The sequence below is a fragment of the Anolis carolinensis genome, unplaced genomic scaffold, assembly GCF_035594765.1.
Source record: "Anolis carolinensis isolate JA03-04 unplaced genomic scaffold, rAnoCar3.1.pri scaffold_8, whole genome shotgun sequence".
Lineage (NCBI taxonomy): Eukaryota > Metazoa > Chordata > Lepidosauria > Squamata > Dactyloidae > Anolis > Anolis carolinensis.
The window spans coordinates 29,826,454-29,839,413 of NW_026943819.1; the positions used below are offsets into that span (position 1 = coordinate 29,826,454).

At 44.4% G+C, this 12,960-nt stretch overlaps 1 protein-coding gene across 3 annotated transcripts in view; it reads left to right on the forward strand.

Annotated features, from left to right (window-relative positions):
* Positions 1 to 11,813, forward strand: part of LOC100565545 (uncharacterized) — a 64,837-nt gene extending 53,024 nt beyond the window's left edge. For all 3 annotated transcript variants that reach the window (XM_062960990.1, XM_062960989.1, XM_062960988.1), the window contains exons 16-24: positions 1,768 to 1,935; positions 3,359 to 3,475; positions 3,580 to 3,657; positions 4,556 to 4,672; positions 5,924 to 6,030; positions 7,504 to 7,591; positions 9,112 to 9,195; positions 10,419 to 10,507; positions 10,693 to 11,813. In XM_062960990.1, the coding sequence (XP_062817060.1) occupies positions 1,768 to 1,935; positions 3,359 to 3,475; positions 3,580 to 3,657; positions 4,556 to 4,672; positions 5,924 to 6,030; positions 7,504 to 7,591; positions 9,112 to 9,195; positions 10,419 to 10,507; positions 10,693 to 10,735 (891 nt within the window). In that variant the 3' untranslated portion in view covers positions 10,736 to 11,813. The remainder of the gene's footprint in view (positions 1 to 1,767; positions 1,936 to 3,358; positions 3,476 to 3,579; positions 3,658 to 4,555; positions 4,673 to 5,923; positions 6,031 to 7,503; positions 7,592 to 9,111; positions 9,196 to 10,418; positions 10,508 to 10,692) is intronic.
* Positions 11,814 to 12,960: the final 1,147 nt, after the last annotated feature.

Genomic DNA, 12,960 nt, shown 5'->3' on the forward strand with positions numbered 1-12,960 from the left:
AGGGCGATGCCAAATCGCCTTCATTTGATGCCGTCGATGCCACTTTCTTGGCCGAAAGAAGATCAGTGTTGTTTGTTTATAAACTTATATCCATTGAAGCATCAAAAAGCAAGAATGTCACTCTCGGATTGAGGAGTACAGCATAGTCTCACTTATCCAACACTCGCTTATCCAACCTTCTGGATTATCCAAGGCATTTTTGTAGTCAATGTTTTCAATACATCGTGATATTTTGGTGCTAAATACGTAAATTCGTAAACATAACATTACTACATATTGAACTACTTTTTCTGTCAAATTTGTTGTCTAACATGATGTTTTGGTGCTTAATTTGTAAAATCATAACCTAATTTGGCTTTTCCTTAATCCTTCCTTATTATCCAAGATATTCACTTATCCAAGCTTCTGCCAGCCCGTTTATGTTGGATCAGTGAGACTCTATATCCAATTTCGGAATTCGGAGTCACAGATGTTCAGGTTTTCTATCTGCGGCAACTAGGAAAGTGGTGTGAAACAGCTGCAAATGTGCAATAGAGATCATGCTCCACTTATATTCTGCTCATGCATAGAGTTTTTCATTTGGGGGGGGGGGGGGAAAGGAGATTGTTGCGTGAAAATATAGGGCTGAAGTTGGTGTGCTTTTGCCTGGTGGGGCCCTGCCTTTAATCCAGACCCTTCTGGGAGCCGTTTCAAGTGCTGGATCCTGGTCCAAAATAGTTCAGACTAAAATCTGGAATGGCCTACTTTGAACAGCAAATCCAGCCTAATAATAATAACAATAAGTTCGGCATGCAGGGCAGGGGGTTGGATTAGATGGCCCATGTACTCTCTTCCAACTCTGTTATCCTAATAATAATAATAACAACAACAACAACAACAACAACAACAACAACAACAACAACAACACAATACACCAGACATCACAGTTGTGGAGAAGAAAAAGGTTTGTATCATTGATGTCGCCATCCCACGTGACAGTCGCATTGACCAAAAACAACAGGAAAAACTCAGCCGCTCTCAGGACCTCAAGATTGAACTGCAAAGACTCTGGCAGAAACCAGTGCAGGTGGTCCCGGTGGTGATGGGCACACTGGGTGCCGTGCCAAAAGATCTCAGCTGGCATTTGGAGACAATAGACATTGACAAAATTACGATCTGCCAACTGCAAAAGGCCACCTTACTGGGATCTGCAGCATCATCCGAAAATACATCACACCGTCCTAGACACTTGGGAAGTGTTCGACTTGTGGTTTTGTGATATGAAATCCAGCATATCTATCTTGTTTGCTGTGTCATACAATATAATAATAATAGCATTTCAAATGGGTCCCAACTACATTTATTCTCCAGTGAAGATGCACCCAGAGAAGGGTATGGACCTTGGGAAACTATAACTTCCAGGACTGCGCAGCATGGAGTTATGGCATAATAATAATAATAATAATAATAATAATAATAATAATAATAATAATAATAATAATAATAATAATAATGAAAATACATCACACAGTCCTAGACAAGTGTTCGACTTGTGATTCTGTGATACGAAATCCAGCATGTCTATCTTGTTTGCTGCGTCATACAATAATAATAATAATAATAATAAATACATCACACAGTCCTAGACACTTGGGAAGTGTTCGACTTGTGATTTTGTGAAATGAAATCCAGCATATCTATCTTGTTTGCTGTGTCATACAATATAATAATAATAATAATAATAATAATGATAATAGTAATAATTGTTGTTGTTGTTGTTGTTTTCAGGCTCCTGACGGGAAGGTCCAGAGCGCCATGGAGGAGGCGGTGAAGCACGGATTCCGCCACATCGACTGCGCCTATTTCTATGGCAACGAGCAGGCGGTGGGCGAGGGCATCCAGAATGTGCTGAAGAAGGGCCTGGCCAAGCGGGAGGAGCTCTTCATCGTCAGCAAGGTGGGACACAGGTCGGGAAACGGGGTCTCGCCAGACAGGGAGGCGCATAGGGGTCACCCTCTTGACCAAAGTCTCATGCGCCATCGAATCTAATGCGCACCTCAGTTTTCAAAACCCCGAAACCAAAGAAAGTATACTGCTTTCGGATGCCTACTCAACTGATGCAAGGGTCTTTCGGCTGCCTAGGTCAACAGCAAGCTAGACTATTAATGCTCAAGAGCTTACTCTGACCCAGGCTGGCTCAAACTCATGACCTGCTGGCTACTAACCAGCTGTGCCACAGCCCAGCCCAACTTTTTACTTACTACTTATTTATTTTATTTACAGTATTTATATTCCGCCCTTCTTTCTCACCCCGAAGGGGACTCAGGGCAGATCACATTGTACACATATAAGGCAAACATTCAATGTCATATAACATAGAGCAGAGACAGAGACAGACGTAGAGGCAATTTAAACCTTCTCCAGTTTCCAGATTCCTGAGGGAATGCTTGATTCCGTCCACAGGGGAAGCAGCTGCTTCATCATCCACTGTGATGGCAACTTCCTCATTCCAACGGCGGCTGGATGATTTTTATGGTGTAGTAAATTAGCCTCCCCACATAAGCTTAAATTAACCTGGCACCATGTAGGAGTGCTAATGACTCCCTAAAAGCTAAGATAGGGGAAATTCCTCAATTAATGGGACCCCAGGAAGCCTAGATAGGAATTCCTTAGATAAGGCCTAATGGAGGGTCAGAGGTCTTGAAAGTAGCCTATATTTTAGGAAAATGCAGAAGTAGCTTTTAGTAAAGTGCAAAGTAAGACTTTTTTGATACTACAGTAGAATCTCACTTATCCAACATAAACGGGCCGGCAGAACGTTGGATAATAAGGAGAGATTAAGGAGAAGCCTATTAAACATCAAATATGATTTTACAAATTAAGCACCAAAACATCATGTTATACAACAAATTTGGCAGAAAAAGTAGTTCAATATGCAGTAATTCTACATAGTAATTACTGTATTTACGAATTTAGCACCAAAATATCACGATGTATTGAAAACATTGACTACAAAAATGCATTGGATAATCCAGAACGTTGGATAAGTGAGTGTTGGATAAGTGAGACTCTACTGTAATTGGTGATGGATAATGCCTATATGACGTAGGTAGATGAAGGCCAAAATGGTATAAAAGGGCCTGTGTTTCTTTGTTCTGTACCCTCGCTTTCCTGATTACAGGAGAGGCTCCTTCTTATTGTTTTCTTCTCTCTGGCCACTGAGAATAAACGTCTTTTTCTACAGCAACCGGAACTCTCTTTGTTTCATTACCGCAAACCTTTGCCATTTCAAAACCAGGAACAGAACATTTTCCCATTTTGTCGCCTAGCGCAATAGATGCGCCCACAAACCACTGGCCTGCTTTCCTTCCCTCTGCAGCTGTGGAACAGTTTCCACGACCCAAAGGACGTGAAGCCCGCTTTGATGGAGTCCCTGAAGTGCCTGCAGTTGGACTATCTGGACCTGTACCTCATGCACTCTCCCATGGGCATCAAGGTAAAAAAAGGGGGGTCCAACGAGGCCAGGGAGGGGGTCCACGCCATAGGCCACGTCCCATCGTCCACGGCGCCTCTTTCTGTGTCCGTCTCTTTTCCCTGCAGAACGTCAAAGGAGACCTCCTCCCGCAGAAGGACGGGCAGGTCATCTTTAGCGATGTGGATTATCTGGACACTTGGAAGGTGAGCCGGGACCCGAATCCAAGATCCAGGGCGAAAGGAGGCTTTACAGCAGTGGCTCCCAAACTTATTTCGCCTACCGCCCCCTTTCCAGAAAAATATGGCTCAGCGCCCCCGGAATTTTTTTAAAAAAAAATTAATAGCAATTAAACAGAAAGATATATGTATTAATGTTTCTACCTTTTTCATAAAATATATTAAAGAAAGGTGTGGATGCCTGCCATAGATGTGGGCAAAATGTCAGGAGAGAATACTTCTGGAACATGGTCATACCGCCCAGAAAACACACAACAACCATATATATATAAAATAGTAGCTAAGCTTAGGGGTTTGATTTTACCTTTCTCAGGTGGGTCAGGTTTGTGAGAGTAGGCATAAAATACTTGTCAGATTGAATGTATGTTGTGTCCAAATTTCATAGCATTCAGTGGGAATAGTTTGGGTGATATGAGGTCCGTGCGGCAAACATTCAATGCCATTTACAGACTAACAAGACAGGTGATTGTACATAGATAGAAGTACATATCGGTGCCTTAAAATGCCTCCCTGCTTTTGAGCAGTACCTATTTATCTACTCACATTTTGCTCTCAAACCGCTAGGTAGGCAGAAGCTGGGCTCAAGACCAGGAACTCACCCTGACGTGGGCTTCAAACTGTCACCCTTTTGATTGACAAGATTTATTGCAGCTGGTGGTTTAACCTGCTGTGCTAAAGCCCAGCCCATATATGTATGTATGTATGTATGTATGTATGTATGTATGTATGTATGTATAATGGGATACACCTGTGCCAGCAGAGCATCCCTTACTCCAAATGGAATGGCAGGTGTTTGGGATTTAGGATTGTTTTCCTCCAGATTTGCTTCCCTTTGGACCGCCCAATGGTGTCCTTTCCTTTGCAGGCCATGGAGAAGCTGGTGGAGGAAGGCCTGGTGAAGTCCATCGGGGTGGCCAACTTCAACCCACAGCAGCTGGACCGGCTGTGCGCCCATGCCAAGATCTGCCCTGATGTTGCCCAGGTTGGTGTCACTGTTGTTGCGGTTGAGCCTTTGGCTGCATCTGCATCAGGCACGCACAAAGTTTGGACTTCAACTCCCACAATTCCTAACCGACAGGGAACTACAATTACCGAAAACCGTGGGTCAATCACCCGCAAATCCCACCAGTATTAACAGTTGGCCAGGTTGGGTCTGTGTGACAAATTTGGTCCAGATATGATGGCTGGGTTCAGGGCTCTCTGGATAAGGGTGAACTACAACTCCCAGATCCAAAGTCAATCACCCCAAACCCCATCTGTATGCATAGTTGGCCATGTTGGGTCTATGTGCCAAATTTGGTCCAGATGCAATTTTGGCTGGATTCAGTATTCTCTGGATAAGGGTGAACTAGAACTCCCATATCCAAGGTCAATCACCCCAAACACCATCTGTATGTACAGTTGGCAATATTGGGTCTGTGTGCCAAGTTTGGTCCAGATGCGATGTCGGCTGGGTTCAGGGCTCTCTGGATAAGGGTGAACTACAACTCCCAGATCCAAGGCCAATCACCCCAAACCCCATCTGTATGTACAGTTGGCCATGTTGGGTCCAGATGCGATGTCGGCTGGGTTCAGGGCTCTCTGGATAAGGGTGAACTACAACTCCCATTTAGAATCTTATATTATCTGCTTTGAACTGGATTATCTTGACTCCACACTGCCATATAATCCACTTCAGTGTGCATACCAAACATAAAGACAACCATACAACAGACATCCAATACCACCACTACCTCAACAATTTCTCACCAACACCACCAGACAACGCCACAGCAACGCGTGGCCGGGCACAGCTAGTACAATATATTACATCATATATTGTTGTTAATTATATTATATATATTGACCTTGGGTATGGGAGTTGTAGTTCACCCTTACCTAGAGAGCCCTGAACCCAGCTGACATCGCGTCTGGACCAAACTTGGCACACAGACCCAACACGGCCAACTGTACATACAGGTAGGATTTGGGGGTGACTGACCTTGGATGTGGGAGTTGTAGTTCACCCTTATCCAGAGAGCACTGAATCATCTCCGATGATTCCGCAGCATTGAGTTACCATGGTGCCAAACAGCATTCCTTCTCCGGCGTGGGTGCCACCTTGGAGGGCAGAAAGGGGCACGTTCCAGCTCTGGGTGGCCCTGGGTTCGAAACCCGTCTGTGGGGCGAAGGTGGGCTTGTGAGACACCATGTTTCCAGCTGCGGCGTCACCTCTGGGCTCCTTCCTCCGCAGGCCGAGCGCCACCCGTACCTGACTCAGTGCGAGCTTATGGAGTATCTCAAGAAGAAAGGCATCGCTTGGGTCTGCATCAGCCCCTTGTCGTCCCCCGAAAGCCCTTTGTAAGTCTCCTCTCCCTTGGTATCTTTCCTGTCCGGCTCTTGCAACCAGGCACAGAAATGGGGAAATACGAAGACTTGCCGCATCCTATATCTATATATATAAAAGAGTGATGGCATCACGGCGACCCACAAAACAACAAAACTACAGGCCCCCCAACCTCGAAATTTGACAACACAACCCATCATCCATGCCTCTAGGTTGATACAACAAAAAGAAAAGAAAAATAAAGTCCTAATTAGAGAGAGAGAGGAATAATTGCTTTTATCCAATTGCTGCCAGTTAGAAGGCTAAGCTCCGCTCACTTGGTCTCCTAGCAACCCACTCAGCCCAGGGGACCCTTTACCTTAACTACCACCAATTCCTCAATACTTTATTTCCCATACCACCATACTTCGCCACAGCAACGCGTGGCCGGGCACAGCTAGTCTATATATATAAAAGAGTGATGGCATCACGGCGACCCACAAAACAACAAAACTACAGGCCCCCCAACCTCGAAATTTGACAACACAACCCATCATCCACGCCTCTAGGTTGATACAACAAAAAGAAAAGAAAAATAAAGTCCTAATTAGAGAGAGAGGAATAATTGCTTTTATCCAATTGCTGCCAGTTAGAAGGCTAAGCTCCTCCAACGTGGTCTCCTAGCAACCCAATAAAAAATAATAAAAAACACTAAAAAATTGATACAATGAAATACTATAATAGCAGAAAATAACTAAAAATAATACAAGAAAATAATAAAATATAATAAATAAAAATATAACTTACAATAAAATTAATAAAAAATGCAAATAATGTCAAATAAAAATTACACAACAATTTTTAACCAATACCACCACCACTTTGCCACAGCAACGCGTGGCCGGGCACAGCTAGTCTATATATATAGACTAGCTGTGCCCGGCCACATGTTGCTGTGGTGAAGTCTGGTGGTATGGGAAATAAAAGTATTGAGGAATTGGTAGTAGTTAAGGTAAAGGGTAAAGGTTTTCTCCTGACATTAAGTCCATTTGTGTCCGACTGCACACTGAAGTGGATTATATGGCAGTGTGGAGTCCAGATAATCCAGTGCCAAGCAGATAATATAAGATTATAAATGGGTTATAGAGCTGTGTGGAAGGGCCTTGAGTCTACACTGCCATATAATCCAGTTAAAATCTGATAATCTGTATTTTATAGGCAGTGTGCAAGAGGTCTAAGTGAGGCCTAACTCTGCCTGTCCCCTGGGTGAGTGGGTTGCTAGGAGACCAAGTGGGCGGAGCTTAGCCTTCTAACTGGAAGCAATTGGATAAAAACAATTATTCCTCTCCCTCTAATTAGGACTTTATTTTTCTTTTCTTTTTGTTGTATCAACCTAGAGGCATGGATGAGGGGTTGTGCTGCCAAGTTTAGTGTTTCTGGGATGCGTAGTTTTGTTGTTTTGTCCTAGGCCGATGGATAACCTATTTAATAACGTATTTCCTCTCCAGCTGGAAAGAGAGCCCTCATCCGAAAAACGCCATGGAGGACCCGGTGGTGAAGGCGGTTGCCAAGAAGCACGGGAGGAGTCCCGCTCAGGTGCGTCCAGGTGGAAGCCATACAGGTGGATTCAAGGCCCTTCCGGAGCCTTCCGGCTCTAGAGTTTTAGAGTGGGTTGAACCGCTAGCTACTGAAAATCCTGTTGACCAGAAGGTCAACAGTTCAAGCCGCGGGTCGTGGTGAGCTCCCACCATCAGCCCTAGCTTCTGCCTACCTAGCAGTTCGAAAACAGCAATGTGAGTAGATAAATAGGTACTGGCTCTTTACTAGAGGTTTTAATCTATGTTAATTTTATCAATATTTGTATGTATGTATGTATTTTTATCCTTTACTATTTTATCTTGTAAATCGCCTAGAGCATTGTGGATGGAGGGCGATTAATAAGTAATTAAATGATGATGATGATGATGATGATGATGATGATGATGATGATGATGATGATGATGATGCTTCGATGGGCCATATCTTAGGGTGGGCCAAAGGCTTGATCCCACAGCTAGGTCTTCAGCTGCTTCCTGAAAGACAAGAGTGAGGGGGCTTCCCTAATCTCCCTTGGCAAGGAGTTCCACAGTTTTAGCCTGCCACTTTTGGACTCTTGCTTGCTGAGGGTGTTCCTGCAAGTATCTCTGTATTTCTTGATTTAAGGCACTGGCGTGCTGACTGATACCTGAACAGAGGATGGGCCGGAGATGTCCCAGCCTTGGTCCTTTCATTGCTCCCCTGGGGCAGGCCGTCTCCAAATGCCGGAGATGAAACTAAGTGGGAAGCCTTGCCTCTGTCTGTGTATTGCCTGTCTTTGTTTGCCTTGTGTGTATTCTATAACCCGCTCTGAGTCCCCGCGGGGAGATGGTGGCGGGGTATAAAGTTGTTATTATTATTATTATTATTATTATTATTATTATTATTATTATTATTATTATTATTGGTCCTTTCATTGCTCCCCTGGGGCAGGCCGTCTCCAAATGCCGGAGATGAAAATAAGTGGGAAGCCTTGCCTCTGTCTGTGTATTGTCTGTCTTTGTTTGCCTTGTGTGTATTCTATAACCCGCTCTGAGTCCCCGCGGGGAGATGGTGGCGGGGTATAAAGTTATTATTATTATTATTATTATTATTATTATTATTATTATTATTATTATTATTATTGGTCCTTTCATTGCTCCCCTGGGGCAGGCCGTCTCCAAATGCCGGAGATGAAAATAAGTGGGAAGCCTTGCCTCTGTCTGTGTATTGTCTGTCTTTGTTTGCCTTGTGTGTATTCTATAACCCGCTCTGAGTCCCCGCGGGGAGATGGTGGCGGGGTATAAAGTTATTATTATTATTATTATTATTATTATTATTATTATTATTATTATTATTGGTCCTTTCATTGCTCCCCTGGGGCAGGCCGTCTCCAAATGCCGGAGATGAAAATAAGTGGGAAGCCTTGCCTCTGTCTGTGTATTGCCTGTCTTTGTTTGCCTTGCGTGTATTCTATAACCCGCTCTGAGTCCCCGCGGGGAGATAGAGCAGAATATAAATAAAATATATCATAGTTCAACGACCCTTTGCTCTTTCCGCAGATCCTGATCCGCTTCAACCTGCAGTACGGCCTGGCTGCTGTTCCCAAGAGCCACAACCCGCAACACATTGCCGAGAACGCCAAGGTGAGTGGGGGGGGGGGGGGGCCTCCCCAAAACCCTTCTGGGCCACGTTTTCCCTTCTTGGGCTCTTGTATTTCTTCAACCCGAAGGAGAGTTTCTCAGCTCAAACCTGCAAGCAGGATTAAAGTACTGCCTTTAGTATGTGAGCGGTTGTTGTTTACTTGTCCAGCCACTTCCGACTCTTGGTGACCTCCTGGACCATCCCAGGCCGGAGCTCCCTGTCGGCAGACGTGTCCACCCCCAGTTCCATCAAGGTCGAGCCAGTCCCTTCAAAAGTACCATCATCCACCTTGCCCTTGGTCGGTCCCTCTTCCTTTTCCCTTCCCTTTTCCCCAGCAAGTGAAATAAGGGCCACTGTACGAAAGGGCTGAAAAATTAGGCTTATACTTGAGTATATACAGTAGATAAATGACTGCTGGATTGTCAGATAGGTAGGTAGGTAGATATGATGGATGGATGGTCAGAAAGGGGGTTGGATAGATGGATGGGTTTAATTGTTGTGGGTTTGATTTATCTGCCCATTCTACAATAGCTCCATCGTTGATGCTTTGCCATTATTACACTGCACTTTATTGTCCATTTTAGCTGTGAAACTACCTCTCCCCATTTTGGAATATTCTGCACTTTGGCCTAGATCTGTATATTAGTCTCCTGTTTTTAACATTTTATGCTGCATGTTGATTTTAATGACTGTTTTATTGATGCCGATGTTTTTATTGTTGGGATATTTGTGTTATTGTTTTGTTATTGTTATTATATTGTTGTATCGGGCAAGGCCCCATGTAAGCCGCCCCGAGTCCCTTCGGGGAGATGGGGCGGGGTATAAAAATAAAGTTATTATTATTATTATTATTATTATTATTATTATTATTATTATTATTATGGATGCATAGCGAGATAGAGGATGGATGGTCAGAAAGACAGATGAGTGAATGGAAGGATGCACAGAGGGATAGGTAAATGGATGAATGGATGGTCAAATAGGTGGATGGATGGATAGATGGGCTTCAGGTCTCGGAGAAATCAATGGCTGGATGAATGGATGGATGGATGGATGGATGGGTGGGTGGATGGATGGATGGACAGATGGATGGATGGACAGAGAGGTGGACAGAAGGTGGGGTAGATAAGCAGGCAGATGGATAGTTTTGCTTCTTTCCGTCCTCCTGCCGGACCGCTTTTCTAACTCTCTCCCATCTCGACTTGCCTTCTTCTCTCCTTTGTAGGTCTTTGACTTCTGCCTGGACGAGGAAGACCTGAAGAAGCTCTGTGCCCTGAACTGTGGGGCCCGGGCCGTTCCCTGGGACCTCTTGGGGTACGTCGGCCCTATTAAGTAGTGAGCAAATAGAGCGGAATAGGGAGACACAGTGGGGTGACGGCTGGGTAGCTTGGGAGCCCCTAATAAGTGTGGAAAGAAGCCGGTTGAGGTGGTTGTTGTGGGCCTTCAAGTCACTCCTGGCTCACAGTGACCTTGTGGTGCTTCTTTTCTTTCCTCCCCAGGATGGGCAAGCACAAGTACTACCCTTTCTGCAAGAAGGAGTGAGTCAGCCTTCCAGACAAGCGCACACAGGCCTCCCCGCTCCAAGAAAGCCAGCTTCTGCCTCTCATAGCTAATCATACTGAGAAGTTACCTTTCGCCAGCCCCGACTCGTCTCCAAGAGGCCCAAAATGCACCTTCAAGTGATTTACCTGACACTAAGAATTACCTGTATGGCATCTATCCAACATTACATTTACCTGTATGGCATTTACCCGATATTCGATTTACCTGTATGGCATCTATCTGATGTTAGATTTACCTGTATGGCATCTATCTGACATTAATGTTACCTATATGGCATCTACCCAATATTCAATTTATCTGGATGACATCTATCTAACATTAGGTTTACCTGTATGGCATCTACCCAATATTTGATTTACCTGGATGGCATCTGACATTAGACTTACCTGGTTGGAGTCTATCTGATGTTAGATTTACCTGTATGGCATCTACCCAATATTCAATTTACTTGTATGGCATCTATCTGACATTAGATTTACTTGTATGCCAATCTGATGTTAGATTTAACTATATGGCATCTACCCGATATTTGATTTACCTGGATGGCATCTATGTGATGTTAGAGTTACCTGTATGGCATCTATCCCACATTAGATTTACCTATATGGCATCTACCTAATATTTGATTTACCTGGATGGCATCTACCGGATGTTAGATTTACCTGGATGGCATCTACCTGATATTAGATTTACATTGATGGAATCTACCTGACATTAATTTACCTGGGTGGCATCTATCCGGTTTTCTATTTACCTGTATGGCATCTACCTGATGTTAGATTTACCTGTATGGCTTCTATCCGGTATTCTATTTACCTGTAAGGCATCTACCTGACATTAGTGTTACCTGTATGGCATCTACCTGATATTAGATTTACCTGGAATGGGACCCGTCAGATGAGCAACTTGAATGTGAAAGGGCCGATTTCATTTCCACGCCTGCTTTTTATGACTATACTGCAATTGCATTTTGAACGGTGTGTGCCTTTGGGGTTTGCAAGGAACACCAGCGCTTTGCATTTTTGTTTCCTTTCCTAATAAAAACGGCAAAACGTGATCGTGTTTGGTGATTGATTTCCAAGGCCGTCTCGCTCACCATTGGACTCACCTTGACGTCTCCAAGGAGTTTAGAGGTTTTGCAGAAATCCTCAACTGAAGTTGCATCTCCTACACCAGGCACGGGCAAACCTCGGTCCTCCAGGTGTTTTGGACTCCAACTCCCATAATTCCCAATAGCGTCCGTCCCTTTCCTTTTCCCGCTCAGCCGCTTAAGCAAGGGATTTGGAACTAACTTCGCCCACAGAAGCCCCACAACCAACAAAAAATACTGGAGGTCTTTGGGGGACATTCACCTTGATCTGGGGGATTTGTAGTTCACCTACATCTGGATTTGTAGTTCACCTACATACTTGCCTAGTTTCCTAGACCCGGGCTGTGGCGCAGGCTGGAGAGCAAGCCAGCTGCAATGAATCACTCTGACCAGGAGGTCATGAGTTTGAGGCCCGCTCGGAGCCTATGTTTGTCTTGTCTTTGTTCTATGTTAAAAGGCATTGAATGTTTGCCTTTATGTGTGCAATGTGATCCGCCCTGAGTCCCCTTCGGGGTGAGAAGGGCGGAATATAAATGCTGTAAATAATAATAATAATAGTTTCCAAGAGACCTCAACGCAGATAACCTCACTGGTTGACTTTGCAGCTGCAAGGCCATTCAGTGCTAATCAAGCTGGTCAATGACAACATTCACATTTGCCTCAAGCAGACAAGAGTTCTTTCTTTCTCCCACCCTGGACATTATTCCACAGAGATAGACAGATAGACAGACAGATAGATACAAGTAGAGAGATAGATACGTCCCCACTTGCCTCCTTCCCAACAGACCTCCATGCAAACATCCTCACTGATTGACTTTGCAGCTGCAAGGCTTTTCAGTGCTAATCCAGGTGATTAACTGCAACATCCACACTTGCCTCCAACAGACAGAGTTCTTTCTCCCACCCTGGACATCATTCCACATTGGTGTATTTGGGGTGTAAGGCTGAAATTATGAATCAAGTGTTTTTTACTGTTGAAGGTTTGCAACTGTGTATTCCGGGCATGCTTTCCAGCAACACAAGTGCTAACGGCAGGCCAGTTTGAGTGATAGCCTGCCAAGCCAATAGGTCATGACTTCTGGTCTTAGAGGACGTTCGTCATTCTGCTGTGGAA